The sequence below is a fragment of the Cebus imitator genome, unplaced genomic scaffold (assembly GCF_001604975.1).
Source record: "Cebus imitator isolate Cc_AM_T3 unplaced genomic scaffold, Cebus_imitator-1.0 Scaffold6, whole genome shotgun sequence".
In the NCBI taxonomy this organism is placed as follows: Eukaryota; Metazoa; Chordata; class Mammalia; order Primates; family Cebidae; genus Cebus; species Cebus imitator.
In genome coordinates, this window is record NW_016107321.1 from 7,504,840 (window position 1) to 7,529,861 (window position 25,022).

At 42.8% G+C, this 25,022-nt stretch overlaps 2 protein-coding genes and 2 pseudogenes across 3 annotated transcripts in view; all 4 read left to right on the forward strand.

Moving 5' to 3' along the window:
* Nucleotides 1-11,713, forward strand: part of LOC108311290 (transmembrane protein 242-like) — a 24,139-nt gene extending 12,426 nt beyond the window's left edge. For both annotated transcript variants that reach the window (XM_017538728.2, XM_037741948.1), the window contains one exon: nt 9,435-11,713. In XM_017538728.2, the coding sequence (XP_017394217.1) occupies nt 9,435-9,443 (9 nt within the window). In that variant the 3' untranslated portion in view covers nt 9,444-11,713. The remainder of the gene's footprint in view (nt 1-9,434) is intronic.
* On the forward strand, nt 10,227-11,713 carry LOC108311280 (annotated as a pseudogene).
* Nucleotides 11,714-17,355: 5,642 nt separating this feature from the next.
* Nucleotides 17,356-19,133, forward strand: TMEM242 (transmembrane protein 242). Its single transcript, XM_017538737.2, has one exon. The coding sequence runs from the start codon at nt 17,367-17,369 to the stop codon at nt 17,790-17,792; it is 426 nt and encodes a 141-aa protein (XP_017394226.1). The 5' UTR covers nt 17,356-17,366; the 3' UTR covers nt 17,793-19,133.
* Nucleotides 19,134-19,321: 188 nt separating this feature from the next.
* Nucleotides 19,322-19,417, forward strand: LOC119472843 (annotated as a pseudogene).
* Nucleotides 19,418-25,022: the final 5,605 nt, after the last annotated feature.

Below are 25,022 nucleotides of genomic sequence, written 5' to 3' on the forward strand. Positions count from 1 at the left end.
ATGATGAGGCCAGGTGAGTGCACACTGGGGCACTATGATGAGGCCAGGTGAGTGCAGCTGGGGCACTATGATGAGGCCAGGTGAGTGCAGCTGGGGCACATGATGAGGCCAGGTGAGTGCACACTGGGGCACTCTGATGAGGCCAGGTGAGTGCACACTGGGGCACTCTGATGAGGCCAGGTGAGTGCACACTGGGGCACCATGATGAGGCCAGGTGAGTGCACATGTGGCACTATGATCAGGCCAGGTGAGTACATGCTGGGACACTGTGATTAGGTTGTTTTATCAGGACAGATTAAGTTTGGAGAATAGTTGAGGTAAATTATCTAAAGAATTTTTGTACTAACTGGTGATTCCCTAACTATCAAGAAAAAGAAACCTTGCTGTTTACATACGGTTATTTACATGTAACTCAAGAGCAGTGACTTTTAAACTTTTTACCTTTTATTATTTGTAGTAGGTATTGATACTTGAAGGATTCTTAAGAGGTTTAGGAAAAAAATTAAAATAAGTAAAATTTTTTAAAAATAGGTAGATTATTTATAGCTAGACTACCTTGACTTTTTTCCTCCCCTTAAAACAGGAAACATTAGATATCTAAATAACTCCTAGTTTGTGTGAGTAGAACTTTATCAAAGGTGTATGTGCTATGTCTATGGACCTGTGCTCTGCGTTTGTGAGGAGGTGGTTATCTCAAAGGACTGGTAGAATTGCCATTGCCAACCTTTATTGTGGCTTCTAGAGAATGTATTCATGATACCTAGCATAGTAGGAATTTACAGATAATTTATAGCTGTTGTTCTCATAGGAGCTGAAACCTCAATTGTAATAAAAACCATAAATGAAAATGTTTCTAGTTATTGTGAAATACTTTAAATTGTCCAGAGATTTAAATTTTAAAATTAATTTATAAATGAAGGGAGTTTTTGATTTGTTTTTTACCCCTTTAGCATGGGATAAGAAGCATTTGTTAGTCTGGGCACAGTGGCTCATGCTTGCAATCTCAGCACTTTGGGAGGCTGAGGCAGGAGGATTGCTTGAGCCTGGGAGTTTAAGACCAGCCTAGGCAACACAGTGAGACCCTGCCTCTACAAAAAGATGTTTAAAATTAGTTGGGCATGGTGGCACATGCCTGTAGTCCCAGCTACTCAGGAGGCTGAGCTGTGGGAGGAGTACCTGAGCCTGGCTAGGGCTTAAGAGTGCAGCAAGACAAGATTACACCGCTGCATTCCAGCCTGGGTGACAGAGATAGACCTGTCTCAAAAAAAGAAAAGTATTTGTCTTTATATATATATATTATATTTATATTTGTCTTTATATACATATTTATATATAATATATATATTTACATTTACATATATATATTTTTTTTTACTCAAAATTTAAAAAGACAGTCGGGTATTTTTTGTAAAGATATGTACTCATTTAAAAAAAAATCAGTGTAGAAAGTACAAAAAAAGAAGAAAAAATCACCAGAAATCCAACTAAGTCATAATCATAATTACAGTAGAAACATCTTTTTGGATCATCTTGTGTAGGATATTCATAGAATTGTAGAGAAATGCTGTTTTACTGCCTGCTACTCTGGAATCCTGTTTTCACAGGAACATCTTTGCACAGCAGAGTATATAAATCTCCATCACTTTTAATCACTACATGGAACCCTGTCGTATATTACAGTCTATTTAATCAGTCTCCTGCCAATGGCATTTAGATTGTAATTTTTCACTATTAAATACCACAGGGAACCTATAGGCATACATCTTATTGTACAAGAGATGCTATTGTTTGTTGAGTCAAAGTGCCTTTTATAAATGTTTTTGATATTTGTTGCTAACCAGCCCTCTAGAAAAGTTTATACAATTTAGAAGATGTCAAAAATGCATAAAAGTTTCCTGGCATCCTTGCCCTGAGTGCCTTCTGTTACTCTGAAATTTTTGCCAGTCTGATTGATAGAAAATAATCCACCCCCACCCCCAACTCTTTTTCTTCCTGTATCTCTCCTGAGCCCCTGCTGCTGGAAAGGCTTTTAGGGAAGTGATTTGTGATTGGAGCCTTGCACACCTTTCCTGGGCCCTGTCTTGCCTCCTCTTTTGCCAATAGATGTTGCTGCTTTCTCAAGAGCCCAGACCTCCTTTTCTTTAAAAAACAAAAAGTAAAATGTGAATAAAACAGATATATTTTAAATATGTCTCTATACACGGACATTATACTTTCCTAGGATAAGAGAGAATCTTTAAGGGAAGTAATATTGTGTCTTTCCTCTAGGACAGTATTGGATGTACTCTAATAAAATTTATTTTCTTCAGTTTTTTTTTATAGCTGCTCCTAGGTATAATTTTTATGATAATATTTAAGCTCACTTCTTAGTAACCTCATGACCAGCTTGAGGGCCTTAGCTAGTAATTACAATCAAACTTCTTTTGGCTCTTTGCTAATTTAAGTTTCACTGGTAGTCTGGTATTTCTCTTATTAGTACATTTATTCCTGCATTATTTTTACCTATTCATCTCAAATGAGGCAGCATGGTAGAGTGACTGTTACAACCCCATATGTAAATGGTAAAACTGTGAAAAAGCTTAGAAATGTTGAACTTTGACAATCTCTAAGGAGGGAAGTAGACTTTCAGTGCTATAGACTTTCATTGACTTAGATCAAAGATTAAAAATAAACCTGAGTCTCCTGGCCAGTTGTTTTAATGGCAGCCACTTTTGAGGGATCTGCAGGGGAAATCTGAGAATCGGCTGATAAATTTCCCTCTGCCTCCTTGCCTAATCTAATTTCAGTGCTTCTGGAGGTCTCTACCAGCTTCTGTCCCCAGGAAGCAAGCTTCAGTTTCTTATTCTGACACACGTCAGTGTACTCAGCCTCGCTTCCATTTCTTCACAGTGCTCACTAGAACTCCCAGAGCAGTCATCACGATCCTGCAGAGGTAGTTCCATCTGTCACCCTCTTGGGCCTTCAAACAGCTTGAGGACTGGGGAATATTTTTCCAGAATCATTTTTAAATGAATTGGAAGTAGCACTGAGCATCAGTGAGGAAGTTCAAGTCAGAGGTGACAAAAACATCTCTATATCCCTTATTCCCCGTTCCATTGCAGCTCTAATAGGCTTAACATCGTAGTGGGGAGAGGCACTTGATGTAAATGTGGACAAGCAATTTGGTGACAGAGAACGCGAATCACAGGGACCTGCTCACTTTAAAATGGACGATAATGACCAATGTACTTTTTTAAAAAGCCAAGCCGGGGAATCCGCTATTTTGGCATATTTCCAAAATATCTCTTTCAGAACTCACCAGTTTCCTTGTATAAGTAAAATAGGGCCCCAAGCATTTTATAAAGTGGGAATTTGCAACAAGGACTAGGACAAATCAGCTCTGCCATAAAAGCTTTTTCGTTCGGAGGTCTGACACAGATCAGACTTCGTTATCTCAATAATGTTCCCAGCCGCATCCCACAGGAGGAAGGTAGCCTTGATTTCACTTGGAATTTCTTTTTCTTTGTCCTTATTTCTTAGACTGAGCTTAGAAAATTGGGCACACGTGAGCAGATCTCTCTAAAATAAAGCATTGTAGACTGAAGACTGATAGCATTTGCTTTCCCCTTAAGCTCAGTTTTAAAAGCTGCTTATGATTGATTAGTCACTTACAAATATCTAAAACTGTGGAACAGTATTGTATTTAGTTGATATGCACAGTTTGTAAGTATTCACTTACCAGAATATCAGAAAATGATGTTCTCTCAAATGGATTTTTCTACCTGAAATGTTTCTAAAAATTTTAAGAAGAAATCATTTTTCTAATGTGCTATGTATTTTTCCACTATGTAAATTGCTTACCATTTAACTTTTTCTTGATGACTCAGATCAATCATTTATTGTTTGCTTCTTATACTGACAGATTCTAGGCTTTTATAGTTCTTTCCTCTTTTTATGAATTTTCTTGATTCCTGTTTGGCTCTTATCTGTAACTGCCAACTGTCCCATTTATTTGTGAAATGCTGCTACTTTATAATGCACAGTTATGTTTAAGGTTTTTTTTGTTTTTGTTTTGTTTTTTAATCCCCCATCTTTCCTCCTTAACAGGTTCTAGCCACTGATGCTTTCATTTACACCCTGAGCCCAGGCCCATGGGCCCACTTGACTGGACCCAGGTGCTTGGATGTCCTGCAGGCATCCCATATGTTCCTCAATGAACTGTCGTTTGTCCCCAACTGCAGCCTACTCCTGAGTCATTCTCCCCATGAGTAGTAGCATAACCCACAAAGCTGCCCAGAGAGAAAAGCCAGGTGGCCATTCCTGACCACAGCCTTTCTCCCCCTGCATCTAATCAGTCACCAAACTTTGCTTCTCCTCGACCCCCACAGCCGCTACAGTTGAGGGCACCTTCTTGCTCCACGATGATTCTAACAGCTCTCTGTTCTCCCTGCCTCCTGCTTTGCCTCCCTGCAGCTCTTTCTCCACACTTCTGCCAGGGCGCTGTGGCCTTCACCTTCTCTGGACTTACCACGCACACTGCCTTTCTTCCTGTTAACAGGGATGAAAGGTCCATGCTGCTGCCAGAGGCCCAGGCCCCTGCCATTTGGGTATTAGATCCTGCCCCTTATCATCTACAAGAGACCTTGCCCTCATTGTTATCCTCAGCCTTAGCTGATTGTCATGTGTTCCTTCTCTGCTACAGTGTGTACAGACATGCTCTAGTTTCTCCCACCTGTGAAAGTTCTCTCTAGAGATTCCTTAGCCTCCTCCAGCTACCAGCCCATTTGTCTGCTCCCCTTTACACAAAAAAAAACTTCCCAAAAGTTGTCTGTGGTCACTGTCTCCACTTCCTCCCCCTTCTGCTCTCAGTCCAGCTCCTTGCCCCGCCGCACTGGAACTGTTGTTAAGGTTGCCAGTGCCCTCCTTGTTGCCAGATCTTACTTTATCCTCTGTTACTTGCCCTTCCAGCAACATTTGGCACAATGGAGCTCCCCCACAACCACCACCACCTCTTGAAACACTGTGGCTTCCAAGATACCTTCCACCTCACGAGCCATTTTCCCTGTCTCCTGTGCTAGCCCCTGCCCTGGCCAGCCTCTAAACATCAGTGTCCAGTAGCTCCTACTTAGACTCTTCTGTCCTCCCTCTGTCTTCAGCCCCTTGGCTGTTTCATCCAGTCCCTGCCGTGTTACAGCAAACAGTATGATCTGATGCCATCCAGATACATAGCTCCAGTCCTGACCTTCAGATTGGCGTCTCAGCTTTGTATTGTGCACCCTCACACATTCTCACAGGCGTGTCAGACGACCCATGTCCAAACTAGAGCACTTGATTTCAATTTATTCCCAACTTGCTCCTCCCTTGGTCTTCCCCATTTCATAAATGCCGCCATCATCCCATCCTTCCACTTCAAACCAAAAACTCTGGTGAGAATCCTCTTGGATTCTCTCATTTCCCTTCATTCCCGTCATCTGATGCATGCAAGTCCTGCTGGTCAGCACTGCCGCTGAACACGGCCTGCCTCCTTTCATCTGTCCACATCCAATCAACTGTTGCCTAGTGTTTTAAGAGTTTCGTGTCTAGTCTCCGGCCTCTTCCTTATTCCCTCTGGAATCTTTTCTCCACACAGCAGCCAGAGATATTTTTTAAATGTGAGTCAGATCATGCTAATTCCTTATTTAAAACCCTTCAGTGGCTTCTGTTGAAGAAGGTTTACATGACGTAGCCTCACCGACCTCACTGACCTCATCTTGAACCACCGCAGTTGCCCATCCCATCCATCCCCACTGCACTCCAGCCCTGCCAGCCTTCGTATTCCTTCAGCACATGGGCCTGTTCCTGCCTAGGGCCTTTATTCTAGCTTTACCCAGGAAACTCCTTCCCCAGGTCCTTGTATTGCTGGCTGTTTGTTGCTATCCAGGGTTTCAACCCAAACTTAATTCAGAGCAGCTTCTCCAAATGTCTTCATTCCCACCACCCAGTTACTCTCTGAAATTATCCTATTTTTCTTCTTTGTAGCACCTCTTGCAAAATGAGATTGTATTGACTACTGTCTTGTTTTATCAGTCTTCACAAAAAGAATGTAAATTCTGAAAGTAGAGACCTCCTTTATCTTGGTCATTGCTGCGTCCTCGTACCTGTAACAGTGCCTAATGCATTGTAGGTGTTTAGTGAGTATTTACTGAATGCAATCTGATCACATCACTTCTACCATTTTATTTCAGTGGGTCTTTTTTTTTTTTGGACAGTCTCACTCTATTGTCCAGGCTGGAGTGCAGTGGCACAATCTCGGCTCACTGAAACCTCTACCTCCTGGGTTCAAGCAATTCTCCTGCCTCGGCCTCCCGAATAGCTGGACTACAGGCGCACACCACCACGCCGGACTAAGTTTTGTATTTTTTGTAGAGACGGGGCTTCGCCATGTTGGCCAGGCTTGTCTCAAACTCCTGACCTCAAGTGATCCACCTGCCTTGGCCTCCTGAAGTGCTTGGATCTCAGGTGTGAGTCACAGCACCCAGCCTAATGAATTTTAATTTCCTTGATTTCCATGTTTTATGCCACATTATAAGTTTTCCTTTTTAATGATTAACACAAGTGGCTCTTTTACATTACATCAAAAATTATGTATAAGATGCTACTTTCAAAGAACAAAAATGTGATTGGTGTTATTTAATAGAAGAGCTTACCAATTCATTTTATATTTAAATACCATAAACAGGAAGTTATCCCCGTGTTGTTCTTTGGATTGATGTTTTGCCTTTATTCTATTCTTTGTGGGCCTCTGTTGGTCCTTCCTCCAGCCTTCCCAATGTTATCAACAAAGGAAAATATTTTCATGTGCTGGGATTTGCAAAGACTCCCATGTTAGAATTACTGAGCAATAGAATTAGAGCCCACTAATTTATTTTAAAACTACAATTTGTATTTTATGACTTTTCAAATCACGAAGACGGCTTTCAAAACAATTGTGTTTATATAATGTTCCCCTTGCATGCTGGTGAGTTCATGGCTTATTTCAGATCAACTTATAATAATTAACACTGCTTTCATTGTATCCCTTTTTAAAGTATTCCAAAGAACAAAACATTTTTAAATAACTTTAAAGGATAAAAATAGTCTCTCTACCACTGCAGATTTGTTTCACTGCATTTCTAGCACTGTAGGTTTTTTTTTTTTTTTTTTTTTTTTTTTTTAACTTGGTAAAGGTGGATATGGGCTTTGAAAATAGCCACAAAATGTTTTAGCTTAGCCAAAGCTTTACTTGAAATTATGCATCAACTTTCTGAAGATGCCCCAGTGAGTGCCACCTACCCATTTTACTTACCTGGATTTTTGGAACTCTTTCTAGGTGGGGTCTGTAGCCCCGCCTTTCTGTCTCTGTCACCTTTTAGGCCACTCTCCAGCCTTACTCAGCTCTACAATCACTCGTTCTTTTCTACTACATTTACCAAATCCCTGTTCATGTGCCCAGCTCTGTTCTGGAGGACAGGGATACGCTGGTAAACAAAAGGTGATCCTTCTTGCAGCTACACATGCATAAGTATTTTACATTTAATTGTGTGTGATAAATCCTATAGTGGAGAGGTACAAAGTGCAGTGGTGGCATAGGCTTTTAGAAAGTCAGTTCTGCTTAGGGGATTGGCAAAGACTGGCAAGAGAATGGAGTGTCAGAACTAGACTCCCAGGCAGGAAAAGGAGGATTTGAGAGCTGGGTGTGAATCCAGGTGAAAGGAATAATGACTTAGTTGCAGCCATTCTTGGCCCAGGGGCTTGTTGGTTGTTTTCATTTCCTGTTTCCTCCCTCCTAAGCGGCATAACCGAAAGTACTGAGGTGTAATCGTCCATTACCTATATTACTGTACTGCATTTTGAATAGATGATTTGAGTCAGGTTTTCAATTCAGAAGGAATAATGAGCCACCTAAGATAGGAAGTCACTAGGGAGCTGGCTAGCTATATTTGGCTTGCCACATCTTTCAGTAGACCTAAATCTTCTCTGGAGGTCACATACATCTCTTCATCTTTGTTAGTGCTTTCCTTTTTTATCTCAAGACTTATTGTCAATAAAAAAGCTGCGTTGTTTGGTGTGTTTTTATTTTGAACAGTTTTCCCCCCCTTAAGATTGACTTAGTTGTGGCTAAGGGGAGAAACTGAAGAGGCAGCTATTATGGAGATTGTAGTTCTGAAGAGGTTCAAACTCTAGAAAGAAAATGACTGTAGAAAGTAGCCATCCAGCAAAGAGGCTTTATGTCCTTGAATTTCATTTTCAAGAACACTTATCTTGGAAAATGACTTGACTGGTGAAAGGAATCATTATAGGTGGATGGTGGGAACAGGCACCAGGTTAAAACATTTCAAGTTATGACTGAGATAAAAGAAATGACAGCTATCAAAAGTTGTTGCTTTTAAAGGGTTTCTCTAAAACATTGGCCACCATTAAATAAAGATGACCCTTTTAAAACTGCAGTTTTTAATTTGGCAAATGTTAACCATAAATCTGACTAGCAGTGCTAAGAGAATTCACGTACCTAGTGCTCTTATGATTTGGTATGTCATGGAGTTTGTGGCTCTGTCATCTGAACAGGGTGTCTGATCCCTACTGATAAGGAAAACATGGCCAGCAGGTTGCCCTGAAACAGGATGCCAGGAATTCAGCTGATGGCACACCTTTCCCACCTTCACCAACTCCTTTGCTTATTGTTCCTTTCCTCCTGGGCTGCCTTTTTTCTTCATTTTTTTGAGGCGTGGTGGCTCACACCTGTAATCCCAGCACTTTGGGAGGCCTAGATAGGCAGATCACCTGAGATCAAGAGTTAGAGACCAGCCTGACTAATATGGTGAAACCCCGTCTCTACTAAAAATACAAAAATTAGCCAGGTGTGGTGGTGTGTGCCTGTGGTCCCAGCTACTCAGGAGGCTGAAGCAGGAGAATCGCTTGAACCTGGGAGGTGGAGATCGCAGTGAGCTAAGACCACACCATTGCACTCCAGCCTGGGCAACAGAGCAAGACTCTGTCTAAAAAAAAAAAAAAAAAAAAGATTTTCAATTCCAAATATAAAGTATTCATTTTGTCAGTATTCAATACTCTGAAACAAATCTTTTGCTGATCATGAGGGGCTGCATGTTCTAAGGAGCCCATTCCAGAAGAGCACACTGCTTTTAAATAAGAGAGCGAGGTTTTGAGGAACTGTTACATGGTCAAAATGCTGTATAAGTGAGGAGGAAGTGCCATCGTTTTTATTAGAGCTTTTGTAATTTACTGGGCTTATTAGGATATGCATTTCATCAGATGTGAAGTTGACACCTCCTCAGAAATGTTAGGGGAATTTAGTTCTTAAGATTGCCCAAAGAAATGCAGAAGTAAGGCATATTGATGCCACATTGTACTAGATAATGTATTTCACTACTTTGGTCAGTAATCTGATTTGTGCATTGGTTAAAATTTGCCATTTTAAGGACATTTGAGAGAGATCTTCATTTTAATTGAGGGTTACATCACCAACTTTCACCTGAGAAGTCATTTTTCTTCGGGACGCACAATCAAAGGCTTTCCTCCATCATGAGAAAGAAGTAGCATTCTTGCCTGGTGAGTTTTTAGTGCTGGAGTGACTCCCAGCCGGCTCCTACCCCACTCAAGCTCCAGCTGACTGTCTCAGTGTGGGTCCTGGCCAGAAGTGGCAGCAAGGCAGTGGGATCTTTTATAAATAGGCCTCCAGCGCAGTACACCAGAAAGCAGGAGCCCACTTCTGGGACACTGGGAGATGGTGCAGGCAGCCACCAGTTTGCAAAGCACGGGGGCCTATCGTTCCCAGCAGGGTCACAGTTCAGAAAATGTAACCTGATTTCCTTGGCATTCATACTAAAAATAGAAAACTAGTAATTCCAGGGATCTGGGTTAGCCTCTTAAGCATGTCAACTATTGATGAAAGTATTCTTAGTAAAACTAACTCCAGAAATCACTTGCTGGAGAAACAGCCCTTCACTGCCCTAGTCTGAGCACCCACAGAAAGCACGTGTTGGAGGCGCTGGCAAGGCCTGCGCAGCCGTGGTAGAGGGCCAGAGGCGGGTCGTGGGCACCCGCCATAGAGGGTTGAAGGTGCTGCCCACGGCTCTTGGAGTCTCAACATTCTGGTCAACGGTTTTTTTCCATTCTCTCCCTCCACTTCCTGAGTGAGCAGCCGTAAGTTGGACAGTGCTTGTTGTGTGGGCCATCCAGAGTGTGAGCTCAGCAGGAGCGAATTTCTTGTGCCTGGGGATGGCCCTGTGACCCCGTCAGGCAGCGCAGATGCCACTCAAGTGCGCCTGGCTCTTCACCACCGTGAGCAAGACGGCGACTGTGAAGAGTGAGCTTATTGAGCGCTTCAGTTCCGAGGAGCTGGTTCATCACAGTAAGGTCACCGTCATAGGAACTGGATCGGTGGGCATGGCCTGCGCTATCAGCATCTTATTAAAAGGCTTGAGTGATGAACTTGCCCTTGTGGATCTTGATGAAGGCAAACTGAAAGGGTGAGACAGTAGATCTTCAACATGGCAGCCCTTTCATGAAAATGCTGAATATTGTTTGTAGCAAAGATTACCTTGTCACAGCAAACTCCAATCTAGTGATTATCACAGCAGGTGCATGCCAAGAAAAGGGAGAAACGCGCCTTAATTTAGTCTGGCAAAATGTGGCCATCTTCAAGTTAATGACTTCTAGTATTGTCCAGTACAGCCCCCTCTGCAAACTGATTATTGTTTCCAATCCAGTGGATATCTTAACGTATGTAGCCTGGAAGTTGAGTGCATTTCCCAGAAACCGTGTTATTGGAAGTGGCTGTAATCTGGATACTGCTCATTTTCGTTTGTTGATTGGACAAAAGCTTGGTATCCATTCTGAAAGCTGCCGTGGATGGATCCTCGGAGAGCATGGAGACTCGTGTTCCTGTGTGGAGTGGAGTGAACATAGCCGGTGTCCCTTTGAAGGATGTGAACTCTGATACAGGAACTGACAAAGATCCTGAGCAATGGAAAAGTGTCCACAAAGAAGTGACTGCTAGTGCCTATGAGATTATCAAAATGAAAGGCTATACTTCTTGGGCCATTGGCCTATATGTAGCTAATTTAACAAAGTATTTTGAAGAATATTAGGAGAACACATCCAGTTTCCACCACAATTAAGGGCCTCTGTGGAATAGATGAAGAAGTATTCCTCAGTATTCCTTGTATCCTGGGAGAGAATGGTATTACCAACATAATAAAGATAAAGCTGACCCCTGAAGAGGAGGCCCATCTGAAAAAGAGTGCAAAAACACTTTGGGAAATTTAGAAGGAGCGTAAGCTTTAAAGTGGTCCAAAACTACCATTCTGAAAGTATTGAAGAGATCATAGATACAGGATTATATATCAAAATTTTTAATAAACTTGAATTCCTAAAAGATGGAAACAGGAAAGTGGGTAGAGTGACTTTCCTATTTATTTAGCATCCAGGGTGCTGGACGAAACTTACTTACAATTCCTAAAGAAGTGTTTTTGGTACCTCTGATGTAGCAGCACTTACCTTGTTATATATATGTAGTTGGCATTCGGTTCCCAAAAAGTAGGATGTAGGTATTATTGTGTTCTGGAAATTCTGATTCTTTTCATTAGATATATGCTATTTCTTTCATTCTTACTGGTTTATACCTATGTTCATGTATATGCTGTAAAAAAAAAAAGTGGTAGCTTCCTCTACGATGTAAAAATAAAAGTATTTACATGCAAGTATTTTTGGCAATGGATCCGTTTTAAGACCGCCTTCATTACTCTGGGATGGCCTTTCAGCTGGGTCTTTAAAAAGACATGAAGTGGGGACTGTAGCTGCATGTTGGTCATGTGTGTACTTGCGCACATGTGTGTATGTGTGCACACCAGTGAGGCAGGATCATTAGGTTAAGATATGAAAATAATGATCTGATGGTAGCTGTTATAAAATGTTTAATGCAGTAATGGAGAAAACTTTTAGAAAGAGGCTTGACAGGCTGGGTGTGGTGGCTCACACCTGTAAACCCAGCACTTTGGGAGGTCGAGGCACGTGGATCACAAGGTCAGGAGTTCAAGACCAGTCTGGCCAAGATGGTGAAACCCTGTCTCTACTAAAAATACAAAAATTAGCCAGGCACGGTGGCACACGCCTGTATTCCTAACTCAGGAGGCTGAGGCAGAAGAATCGCTGACATCCAGGAGGCAGAGGTTACAGTGAGCCAAGATAGCACCACTGGACTCTAGCCTGGGTGACAGAGTGAGACTCTGTCTCAAAAAAAAAAAAGAGGCTTGGCAGTCAGAGGTGTGGTATATACTGTCGTTTGGCAGGGAGGAAACTTCCCTAAATTTTGCAGTTACTAAAAATAAAAGCCTGACTGAGTGAAATTCATTTTAGAATTGCCCCTGAGAACCTGACCTTTTAGCACATTAAATCAAGAAGCATGTCAGAAATCATTCGTACTAGGCTGGATCTTAGCCTCAAAGTGGTCCTGGTTCTAAGAAGCTCCTGGGTTATTCCTCCTGTTCAGTTTATTTCATGTTTCCAGAAAGATTTTGCTTTTGAATTGTGCCTTTTTTACTATGATTAAAAATTGATCATTTTGATGCATACTTCAGGATCGTATTTCTCAGAAAGTTACAAGTTTGCTTTGATTTCTAAATCAACTTCACTACAGATTCTGGCCTTTATGTATGTCATACAGTGAAAGTTGGGGAGGAAGTAAAAATGTCTGTCTGACATTTACCTAAATGAAAGTATTAGTAGCTTAGAAAATGGAAAGCTGAGATGTAAAAATTTGCATTAGCTTTCCTAATGCAGTTGAGTATTAAATAAATAATATGATATATTCAAACACATTTTGTCTCAGGATCCAGTTTGGATAGCAACAAAACTAGTCAAAATTGAAAGATGTCTGTATTTGCCCTCTAAACCAGACCAGTCCTGCTTAGTTCAATTTTATCAAACAGGACAGTGATCCTCAAAAAAACTGCCCCTTTTCTACACTGACCAGAGCTCCCATACTACTTTATTGAAAACATCTAGAGGTGTTGATTTCTCAGGAAGTGGTGTCATGCAATGGGACTCACTGATGTGCTGAGCTCCTTGAAAGTGGGAAGAGAGGTGGTTCAATTCTAGGCGGTTTTAAGACCTTTGAGAGCTCAGCTGCAGAATACTGCTCCCTCTTATCCAGCCTTTTAGTTGTTATTCGTGTTTCAGCCAAACATAGTGTACCATTACAGGGCATCAGAGCAGGCCTTACGTCTATTTTATAATTCTCTTCACCATCTTCGCCAGCCAGAGTAGGATGGGTTATGCTGTAGTCAAAACTAGTCTCCAAACCTGTGGCTTAAAATAACAAAGGTTTATTTCTCAACTGTGTAAACCCCCCATGGGTTTCAGCAACTCTCGAGGAAAAAGCTGTTCCTCACATGCTGGATCAGCACCTCAGATTACTTTGATCTTTGGCACCACCATAGCAATACAGATTTCCATGACTGCTATGGAAAGAGAGTCGAACCCCTGTGAGTAAGTGCTCAGTCAGGGAGTGACACACATTTTTTGCCCGTATTTCATTGGCCAGAACCAGTCACATGGTTACCGAACTTCAAGGAGGTGGGGAAGTACAACTCCCCCATGTGCAAAAGTAGGTGAGTACTGGCTACATACGAGCATACGCTATTCAAAATGAAATGGTCACCATTAAAAGAGACATCTATGCTTTTTATGTAATTTTTAGGGAAAGCTGGCAGATGGGTAGAAGATACAGAGGTACTTTGTCTTTGTAGGTCCTGGGCATTAGCCAGGCAGCTGTACTCATAAGCCATGTCTCTGTGGGTAAGTTAACCTCTCTGACTTCTGGTTTTTCATATGTAAAGTGGTGGTAATAATTTCTGCCATATAGAATTGTGAAGATTGAATCATAGCCTAATGCTTTGTCCAGTGCCTGACACATAAGTGATCCCAAATGGCAGATATTATTCCTGTTTAAGCAACATTTTACAACCTAGCTATGCTTTTTAATCTCCTGGTACTAGTATTATATAGTCTTAATATGTTGTATTTTATGAAGAATCTGTATTCCCAGATTGTTGAAGATTACCACTGACTCTGTAATTATTGACATTATCCAAAGGTTTTTTGTCAGTGATCCTATAGAGCTTTCATCATTGTCACCCCCAGCATTCAGGGCAGTAACAGTCCTGCACCAACAAGTGAAGAAAGAGAAGGTAAATGAGCCAGACAATGGCAAAAACATTTCAAAACTGAGAACTTCTAATTCCAACAACTGCCTATTTATTCCAATTGATGGTTAAGGATTTTCTGAAATTAATTAAATTGGGGACATAACCTGAAGCTTTTAAGTAATTTTTCAGCACACTGTATGTTAGACCAAATGTTTTCAGATGTTTTTCCCCCTACCAAGACATGCATGGTAAATGTGTAGCAATGTCCCGTGTGCATATTCAAGTAGTAGGCAGAGTGAGCACATGGGCTGTGTGGTCGGATCTGCTCCTACCAGCCATGACACAACACATTGTTTAGTTTCTCTGAGCTTCCATCACCATATCTTTAAAAGAGGGATGATATTTACTCCACTTAGTTGTTGGGAGGGTTAGATGAGAAATTTGTCTGGTATACAGTAAGGACACTCTAAGTGGCATCAGTGGTTGGTCTCACTCCTGGCCTACTGGCTTTATGGCCCTTCAAGAAGCTATTGAAATGTGTACGAGAATAACATTATTAGAGGCATAATCCTAAATCTGTTTTAATATCTAAAAAAGCCATTGTATCTACAGAATGTCCATATTTGTGACAAATTACTTACACTTTCCATTTGTCATGACACTCCATTTGAGCACTACTAGCTGAGACAGTGGTATTTTCTGTGAATATACAACACAGCACTGTGGGCACCAAGGCAATGGGACTCACAGGTGAGGATGGTGGGCCCGTAGCACTAGGAAGTACTATTCGTGTCTTTGTTTTGTTTAGTTTTATTTTGAGATGGAATCTCACTCTGTTGTCTAGACTGGGTGCGGTGGCATCCTCCACTCCCCTCCCCCAGCCTCACCACCCTTCACTCCCCTCCCCTGTCCTCACCATCCTTTTCTCTCCTCCTCCGACCTCACCACCCTCTGTTCCCCTCCCCAGGCCTCGCCTGCATTTCCCAGCCTCTCCCTTCTCAGCAGCTGACCACATTTGGGACCACTGGAAGGGAGACTGGTGAATGATTCTGTTGATGTCTTGGTCATCTGACATCCCATTTGAAAACTGTGTCATCTGGCTTAGTTGTAAAAGATGTTCAACCAGAAGAGTGAAGAGAAAGAACCAGGCAGCACATTGCCAACCCTGGCCAGAGAGATGTCTGTTTCAACTATAAAAGTCTATGCAAAGTTCCTCGGTGCGGGTGATATTAATGTTTTGGACAAAGCAATGAATTCTTTATGGAAGAGGGGGTAGGGAGAGAGACATCCATGAGCTGTCTGTCTTCAACATTAGTGTCTGGGTCCAGAACATTGAGATGGTTGGCACAGATACAGACAACATATAATATGTGAGAAAGACCTTACGTATCTTCCAGTGACAGAATACGTAAACCAAAAAGACCTTACGTATCTTCCAGTGACAGAATACGTAAACCAAAATGATATATGGCTATAAAGTAATGTACTTAACAGACATTCCATAATGTTTATATCCATGTGAGCTTTGTTCCTGGAATATAGCACACTTATTTTGATAATACAGCAGTGATAATAGCTAATGTGTATTGAGCACTTTCCATGTGTTAGATGCTGTGCTTTATATGCGCCGTAATCCTCACAACTCTTTAAGCAGGTAATCACTGTCTCTATTCCACATATGTGGAAACCAGGGCTTAAGAGAGTAAGCAGCTTTCGCAGGTGGTGGAGCTAGGATCTGAGCAGAGTCCATGCTGTGCTACAGTTTGCAGCAGTGCTAGGAGTAAATGCCTAGGATTTACAAGTCCCAAACAAGACGCACCCCTTAATTTGGAAATAAGGTGAAGATTCAGCCTCAAATTGAAATAAATAAGCATCAACGTTAAAGAAATATTAGCTGATTCTCAAAATAACCACTCCAAGAAATGACTCGCATTTTGCAGATGAGTCCAGGGTACTTCACAAACCTGATCAAGGAAATCTCTATCCTTAGGAAAATATGACTGGCAGATGGCTGATTAGAAAAATTTGGAACACAGTGCTGTGGTGGTGCTGAAATACCTTCATAGAAGGACCGTATAGATTAACCAGGAGGAATCAGAGAGTGTGTTACTAGTACTGTCCAGTGTAAAGTTCACCTAACTTCCATAAATTAGTGTTCCCACCTTATGGGGTTGTACACCTTAGGTGGATCCAGGTGCTCCAGGTGAACTGTAATAATACTGTGTTGACACTGTGTGTTAAGATCTCTTAGGCTGGGCACGGTGGTGCACGCCTGTGATCTCAGCACTTTGGGAGGCCAGGGTGGGAAGATTGCTTGAATTCAGGAGTTCGAGACCAGCCTGGGCAACATAGCAAGACTCCATCTGCTCTACCTAAAATGCAAAAATTAGCACATGCCTGGAGTCCCAGCTACTTGGGGGCAGTGAGGGGGGACAACCACTCGAGCCCGGGAGGTGGAGGCCGCAGTGAGCCATGGTGCCACCGCACTCCATCCTGGGCAGCAGATTGAGACCCTGTCTCAAAAACAAAACACCACTATCTGACATCTAAGAACATTCTACTTTATCAACCATTCCTTGATTTATTCTTTACTAAACTACTAAGTTTCTTCTGTCTGCCCTTTCTCTCTTCTCTAAAATTTGAGCTTTGATTGACCTAATTATATTTGTTCAGTTAGAAATCCCATCCTCAACTGCATCTTTATATATGAAAGCCAACAATACGCATTCTTCTCCTGGGAGGGAATAATTATTATGGAGGGTTGACAGTTTAGGACATGTTGCCTTGTAGATTAAGAATAGTTTGTTGTTTTTAAAGAGATAGAGTCTTGCTGTGTTGTCCAGCTTGGCTCAATTGATCTACCCATCTCAGCCTCCCGAGCAGCTGGGACTATAGGTGTGAGCCACCATGTCCAGCTAAGAGTGAAGTTTTATGTTATTTAATAATAAGTTTATACTCAAAGAAAGGAAGTATATTTCATTTTCTTTCAAGGTACCTAGAATATATATAGTCCCTAACTTTTATTGATATTCCCTAGCTCTTTTACCTGTGAGCCGTGAAATACTAGCCAGTCAGCAAAAGTGCCATCTCTANTGGCACTTGCTCCCTTTGGACAAAGTGGAGCTGATAATTTGTTTTCCTTCCCCCATCCAAAATTACTTTTAAGTCATTTAAAATTTATATATCTGGAGAGACGACCTAAGCATGGAGAGAGCGGGCGCTGGGACTGGGCAGCCAGTTTCTCGGCTGGAGGCTCCGGGGTCCACGGATGACCGGCTTTTCCTGGTTAAAGGTGGAATTTTCCTTGGTACTGTTGCTGCAGCGGGAATGCTTGCAGGTTTTATTACAACGTTATCATTGACGAAAAAGAAAAGCCCTGAATGGTTCAATAAGGGAAGTATGGCCACGGCTGCATTACCGGAGAGCCGGTCTTCCCTTGCCTTACGAGCTCTGGGCTGGGGCTCACTGTATGCTTGGTGTGGGGTTGGTGTAATTAGCTTTGCAGTCTGGAAAGCCTTAGGAGTTCACAGTATGAAAGAATTTCGAAGTAAAATGCAATCAGTATTTCCAGCAATTCCTAAGAACTCCGAATCGGCTGTCGAGTGGGAAGAAACATTGAAATCCAAATGAGATGAGCATGAATGAATTTCAAAATGCTTGTTACAGAAAGGGGTGGCTCTGGAGACACCATGACAGCAAAGGGACTGGGACTGATTTCTCCCCAGGAACATGGCAGATCGCAGACTGAACCACGCGCTGGATAGCATTCATCCTCCTCATCACAGGAGAGTATGTGTATGCGTCTTGGGGAGGGTAACGTTTTCTCAAAGTTAAGAAGACTTTACAAATAGTAATTACAGGGATAACTTCCTTATGTGGAGGGGATCCCAGAGGAAATAATTCTGTTTGTAACAGTTGAACAAAGTTTCAGTTGAACGAAGTTTCAGTTCAACCGAGTTTCATACCTAAAAAAAGTTTATAATAAAAGTATGATAAAAAAAATTTGTGAAACAGACTCCCTAATAGCAATTGTACTGCAATGTGTCTAATTAAAGGAGTTTCAAGAGCCTTTCTTGTCAGTATATAACAGAATTTGGAAGTCTTATTCCAATTAGCCAGACTACAAAGTGACAGTCACCTGGTAAGTCCTGTATAGTAGGAGGTGGGTGTGGCTCTCGTGTCCTGAGTGTGGTCTGTGATTTACAGCCAGCACACGCAAGTGAGTTACTTACCTGATGCCCTTGCTTGAAGGCCCTGCAAATTCTTAGACTTAAAAAGCCATTAATGAGTTATGATCACTCCAGGAGGCACAATTGAGCTAAAATAATGATATCAGAGGTAAAAAAATATTTTTTGAGAAGTTGGTCTGGATCTCTGAACATTGACAATTTGTAATTTTGTCTCAGTTGTCAAAGTAAAAAAAAAAAAAAAAAAAAAAGCCCAATTGTCAGCTATCTTCAATATTTTTAACCAGAAAGTCACCTGAGTTCTGAGTCCCAATGTTAAGTGTTTGGTACCACCTCCCTAATGAAGCTGTTGGGGTCAATTCTACGTGCACACCCAACTCGCTCCTGTCTTCCATGATCTCCTACAAAAAACAGACAGAATAATGTCTACATGCAATTATTTTTAGTACAATTGCATTTTTAAATATTTTTAAAAAGAGAAATACTTTAATATGTCAGTATGTCCACAGAAGTAACCTCTAGTTAAGTATTGGTTTTGCAGTTTCTTTTCACTTGCCTAGGCTCTAATTAGTCAGCAATCAGGTTCAATAAAGGACATTTGAAATTTCTGTTATCATGAAACCTTTTATTCTAAGGGAGATTTTTAAATGAAATGTCAAGTACATAATGTAACACTTTTCTCTAGACCATGTTACCCTGTTAAAATTGCTGTATTGTTAATGAAGCAGGTGTCAGCATCTGGGATTCATGTGTAATCTGTTAAAAATCCAAGACTGAAAGGAAAGGACTGGGAAATTGGTTGGTGAATGCGGGGAGCAAAGACTCTTCACCGGCCTTTCATGTTAACTAAATCTCTGAGAAGAGATTTGTAGCCTTTGAATGAGAGGAAGGAAAGGCAAGAGCCAGAGGAACAGGATTTCGTCCGCACAATAAGTGAATCTAGATTCCCCTGAAGAGAATGCACACCACCGGATCCTTTGGTGCTTCCTAACCGTAGGTTTCCAAGCTCGTGTATGAGATGGCCCTCCAGCCTTGTTACAACGGCTGCACTGAATTACCCAACTGATGTGGGGGAAGAAAAGAGTGGGTGCTACCTAACACTGTTACAGCTGGAATCTGGGTGTTACTTTCTGTAGATGGAGAATGCTGAGTGGTTTCTAGACCTCCACTGGGTAGGAAAAAGGAGACTCTCCCGCCTGTCCTGGAGTGTTAAAGGAGAAATCATTGTTAACTGTGGTTCTGTTTCATGGATTCCTGCCTTGTAGCCTCCCTGAGGGTAGGGACCCATCTCAGGGCCTTGTAAACTGATGTCAGCACTGCTGGGGAGGCTGCTGCACATCGGGCTGATGGCAGCTAGGCCCTAGGAAGGAGCCAGGGGCCATGGTGGGGCGCTGCTTTCCCACAGGGCTGGTGCAGAGGACACCTAGACGTGTGTTGCTGAAGGAGTGCCCGAATACTTACTAGAGTGGCATGCCTCGTGTCTACAAAACCCTCATACATCACCTCTGCTGTCCTTGACCCATGGCAGGGGGACTCCCATAAGAATAACGATGAATCCCCTGCAGAGGGGAGGCTGGCAGGGTCCAATTCCCTAGAAGAGGGACCAAGCCCCAGCTCCAATTGCATTTTAAAAGCAAAAGTGAAGTCACAGACAGATGAAAATTAAAAGAGAAAAGCAGCATGACTCAAGTGGTATTCGCCACAGTCAGAACTTGAGTATCAGAGGATTTTGTCATTTGTCTATTCCTTTTGTACCGGAGGCATATTGTTAAATTGGTTAATGGAAAGGAAAAATGTTTAACAGATAATGTTATTCTTTATGAGACGTACCATCTGTGTATTGAGCTCTGAATGTCCCTGGATATGGAAGAGAGGAAATGTGATGGAATTTCAAGTTTGCCTTCTTTGCTGTCTTTATCTTGGGTAGAGTATGACAAACATAATCACATTTATCTCCTAGAGCATAAAGAGTTTTAATCACCCTATTAACCAGGATGACATTTTTCACAGACTTAAAAAGGAATAGAACAGACATTATCTCCCTATAAGCAATCCATTTCATGGAGGCTGAGCACTAGAAATGCTTCAAAGGATGGATAACGCAAGCCATTTCCATTTCCTGCCTAAGCCATCATTAAGGAGGCTTTCGGTAAGGCTGTTGCTTCCACTGGGTGAGTGTTAAGCTTTACAGTTAGAGTCTCAGCACCCAAAAGAGCTATTAGAGAAAGCAGGCAGGAAGGAGTGGCTTCTGAGACCTCGGGAGTCATTCAAGGGAAAACATGTATCCTGGTAAGTTACTGCTGCCCTGTGGAAAGGAATCCATGGGCTGCTGTTATGTTCAGAGTCAAGAGGGTATGGTCTCCGGACAACCTGAGAGTAGAAAGTAGGGGATGGGAGCTGCCTCCCAAGACGGCGGGCAGCCCATCACTAGGAGGACTGCGGTCTAAGGGCGTGGAAGCGAGCGGCTGCTGAGAGGGCCATGGGCCATCCCCACCACCACCCTCCCACCAGGGTACAGGCATAGGCTGGCGTTGAAAAGGACACTTGCCTGCTTAGTCAAAAGGCGGCACTGAATTCATCTCGGCTGTCACACGTTTTGTTTAGTTTCATGGATAGTATGGGACCAAACTTGAAATTAATGATTGCAACCTAACGGGAAAATAGAAGAAATTAAGGTGGGGGCGGGGGAGCCCGTGGGGACAAAAAGTAATTAACATCCATTGAATTCAGCTATTTCACTTGGGGCAATGTTTCATCTCTCCTAGGTTTGGTTTATGGGGAACACTGTATATTTTCATCTCATTTTCATGTATCATCTTTAAGACAAATTGTTAAGTACAAATGAAAATCAGCCAAGTAATATACAAAGGCATTTCATCAAATAGTTAAATTTCCCATGAAAGTTAGTAAAATACATGTTTTTAAAATACCATGTTCAAGTGAAGTGTTTTTCCTTTCTGCCAAGAGTCATTAAATGATACAGCAAGTATTTGGGTCTCTCTTGGTGTTACCAGGATTAATTGCCCAAGGCTGTGATTTTGTGAGCATAGAAGAGGAAAGCAAGCATCTCTCGCAAGCAGTGACATGAATCTGTAATAATGAGTGAGGCCATTAGCAAATTTTGTCTGATGGCAGATAACTCAGTTTTGGAGAAAATTAGAATCGCAGTTACCTGGAAGCACATATAGTTTCAACTTTCCTACCCAATTATTAGTGATTTAGGACCTTGATTTATATTTCTTACATAAGCCGGCTCGAGGCCTTCCTCCTTCATTACTGTTTGATGAGGCACGATCACTTACAAGACCAACTTAAAGGATTCTTCTATTGCTTTAGTTTTGTTTTTCATGAAATCTAGATTTAAAAAAAATTTCATGAAAAGGCAAAAAAAAAAAAAAAAAAAAAAAAAAGAACAATAGTAAAAAATCAGCAGGTGGGTGTATTAAATGTACTTAAAGACCCAAGGGTAAAGGTCGTTCTTAATTGATTCCTAAGAACCTAAATCAGGCAAACTGAGAAAGCTTGGCACGTTCATAACACCAATTACCTGCTTATCTGAAAACGCTCAAAAAATTTACCTTCATGCTGCCTCTGACACCCCAGAGTGGCCTTCCAGGTTTGTAGCCTAATAGGTGACCCTCATCAGGACACCTCCAGATGATGTCTACATTGCCAGCCCTTGCGCATGCACGCCCTGCCTTCAGAGGACAAGTTGGCAAAACTGAGTTTCTAAAAGCTTGAATTTGGTGGTCTGTACAGAGTTGTGCCAAACTGCAGTTTGCCCCTTTGCTCTGCCAAGCTCGGTGATGGTAATGTGTTGATTTTATTGCTGCTGGCTGTCTTCTCCCACTGACCCTGTTGTAGGGGCTGACTCCCCCACCATGTTTCCTACTCTGGAGCAGAGCCTACGTGGCAGACCTCTCCATTCGGAGCCTTTGGGGAGTGTTACCAGGGGGTAGATGTCCCTGCAGCCACCGTCTCCCTGTCTTTCCATCTCCCATCAGGCCACGGTGGCCACAGCTACTCTGATCCTTCCTGTGAAACGTCAGGAAAGAGGTTACACAGCTAAGATCCAGTAAGTAAATCTCATGAAAACTCAAGACCTTTTGTCAGCAGATAAGAAGGACTGAGGAAACCTCTGCGCTCAGCTTGCTTGTGGGCCAGCTCTGGTTCTGTTTTCAAAGACTCATGACAAATGGTGTGGAATCAGCACCTGACCAAGTCTGTCAACTCCCTGTGTCACAGAGATGCTTGGATGTGGCACGAGATACAGTGAGTGACAGGGAGGCTTGGCTCCACAGTGGAGAATGTGTTCAGGAGGGCCGGGTTCAGGTTTATATGGAGTAGAAGGTAAAACCGCACTTCCGCCTGCCAGGGTGTGGCTCTGCAGCAGACCAGCTGCATCCAGGTTCTCCTGTCTTTCCAGGTGTCTCCCACATACAGAGATCTTCCCTGGGAACTGTGAAAATGTAAGGGCTCTGAGTTGGGGTGGAATCCATATTCAATGAAAATGGTTAGCTTTCGCTTCTCGATATTCTAAATGTTACTGAAGGAACCGGGAGTGAAGGGTGGGGTTAGAAAATGCAGGGTCAGGTAAGGCCCTAGAGAAACATCCACAGCCCTGATGGGAAGAGGGCATTCACCTAGGGCTGTTTTTTTGGGTTCAGGACTAAGCCCTTAGCAGACTCAAGAAGGAAGAACGGAAAGGAAGGGACGAGAGGGGAAGGAGGAGCTCCTCCCTGGGAAGAGGACCCAAGCAGGTCCTGGGAGACTGGCATTTGCCTTCACGTCTATGCTGACCACATTTGCCTTCGCCACAAAACTCAAGAAAACTAAAATCACATCAAAATGAAAATGAAAAAGCAGTTTTGGCAGGGGGTGGGGTTGGGGGGTATCCTGGGCTTTTACAGCCATAGGCTGCAAGGTTAGGGGTTTCTAACTCCCAGCCCCATGAGCTGATAAAGATGAAAGGCATCTGGTAAGATCCCATTGCACTCACCAGCTCTGACCTACTGAGCAGAAGAAGGAAATACACAGATCTGCAGGATGATCCGTATAGACACATAATACTCAGTGGCCCTGCATCCAACCGAGGAGAAGGTGGCGGTCTGCTGCACAGAACCAGCCAGCATCCTGCTCGGGCACTGGAGGCACGATGAGGGCCGGGGGGGTGGCATTCTCCCTAAAAGCAAAGGACCTAAAAAAAAAAAAAATCCCTGCACTTCTCCCTTCATTTCAGAAACCTCATTGTCGTCCTATTTGTAGTATCAGTAACACCACCTAGAAGTCAGGCTCTTTCCTCGTCCCTCGGGGTGGAGAGTTTTATTTTGTAGCCAGAGAACCTAAGTCAAAGTTTTACAGAAAGTGCCTAGGATTAGGCAGGGCACACAGAAATATCTTGGGCCTGGATCACCTGGTCACATTCACTGAAGAAACTAGACAGACACCAGCCCACCATCCGCCTCCCAGTGAACCTAACATGCCCTAGAAAGTCCAATAATTCCACCTAATCTACCCAATTTGTGACTTTGATATAAGCTTCAGTATTATATCTTACTTTTTCACTAGTCGCTAAATCATTTTGAGTGGAGTGCCATCACACATTAATTACCTTGCCTGAAAAACCCCAGGGCAGCTGGTTTTCCTGGGCTGTGTCTGCCAGGAGGCAGCGGCTGTTATTAGAAAAGTTCGAGCTGCCAGGTTATATCCCTTCCAGTATCTATGTGTGATGCCCTACTCCGTGCCTGGGCTTTAAGTACAAAAATTAAAAACAGCTCTCTCAAATACATGACAGGCTGAGAATCTTATGGGCCCTGGGCCATTCTGACTGGATGCAATGACTTTAGTCTCTGAGGTTCCAAACCTCTAAATCACTGCTCATAGTAACTGCCCTGTGGCCAAAGAGCTATGCCACCTCAAGGTCTGAGGCTGGGAACCCCGGGCCATGCTGTTCAGTGGTGATATCCAGCATTGGCCAGTGATAGGTCACAGGGAGGCAGAAGCCTTCTCAAAGACAGTGGCATCCCCAGTAAGGACAAGGAGCTAAGTCACAGCACTCAGGAAGCATGCAGCTCTGAGTGCTGCCCCTGGAAACCTTCCTTTGTTTGTTTTGTTTTGTTTTTTAGACCGAGTCTTGCTCTGTTGCCCAGGCTGGAGCTCAGTGGTATGATCTCGGCTCACTGCAACCTCTGCCTCCCAGATTCAAGCAATTCTCCTGTCTCAGCCTCTAGAGTAGCTGTGGCTACAGGTGTATGCCACCATGCCCAGCTCATTTTTGTATTTTCAGTAGAGATGGGGTTTCACCATATTGGTCAGGCTGGTTTCAAACTCCTGACCTCAGGTGGTCCACCCGTCTCAGCCTCCCAAAGTGTGGGATTACGGTGTGAACCCCTGTGCCAGCTTCTCAGGAAACCTTTCTAAAGCCATTTGGTAGCTTCCTGTGCATGCTGCTAAATCCAGGTTCCCTCCAATCAGGGAGCAGCATTGCTGGGTGCTGGCTTCCCCGAGCCGAAGCTCCCCCCACCCTTTCTCCTTATTTGATCCTTGGTTGCCAGAAAAGGTTATCACACTTCCCTCTGGGTCTCAGTCTTCAGTCTCACCTGGATTTTCTCTATCTTCTTGCCTGACAGTTCCTCCTTCTGCCACACAGAACACCTGGAAAAGCAAGATGTGA

Bases quoted from the DNA above. Each gene is read 5' to 3' on its own strand.
- TMEM242 (XM_017538737.2), top strand. From the start codon at position 17,367: ATGGAGAGAGCGGGCGCTGGGACTGGGCAGCCAGTTTCTCGGCTGGAG.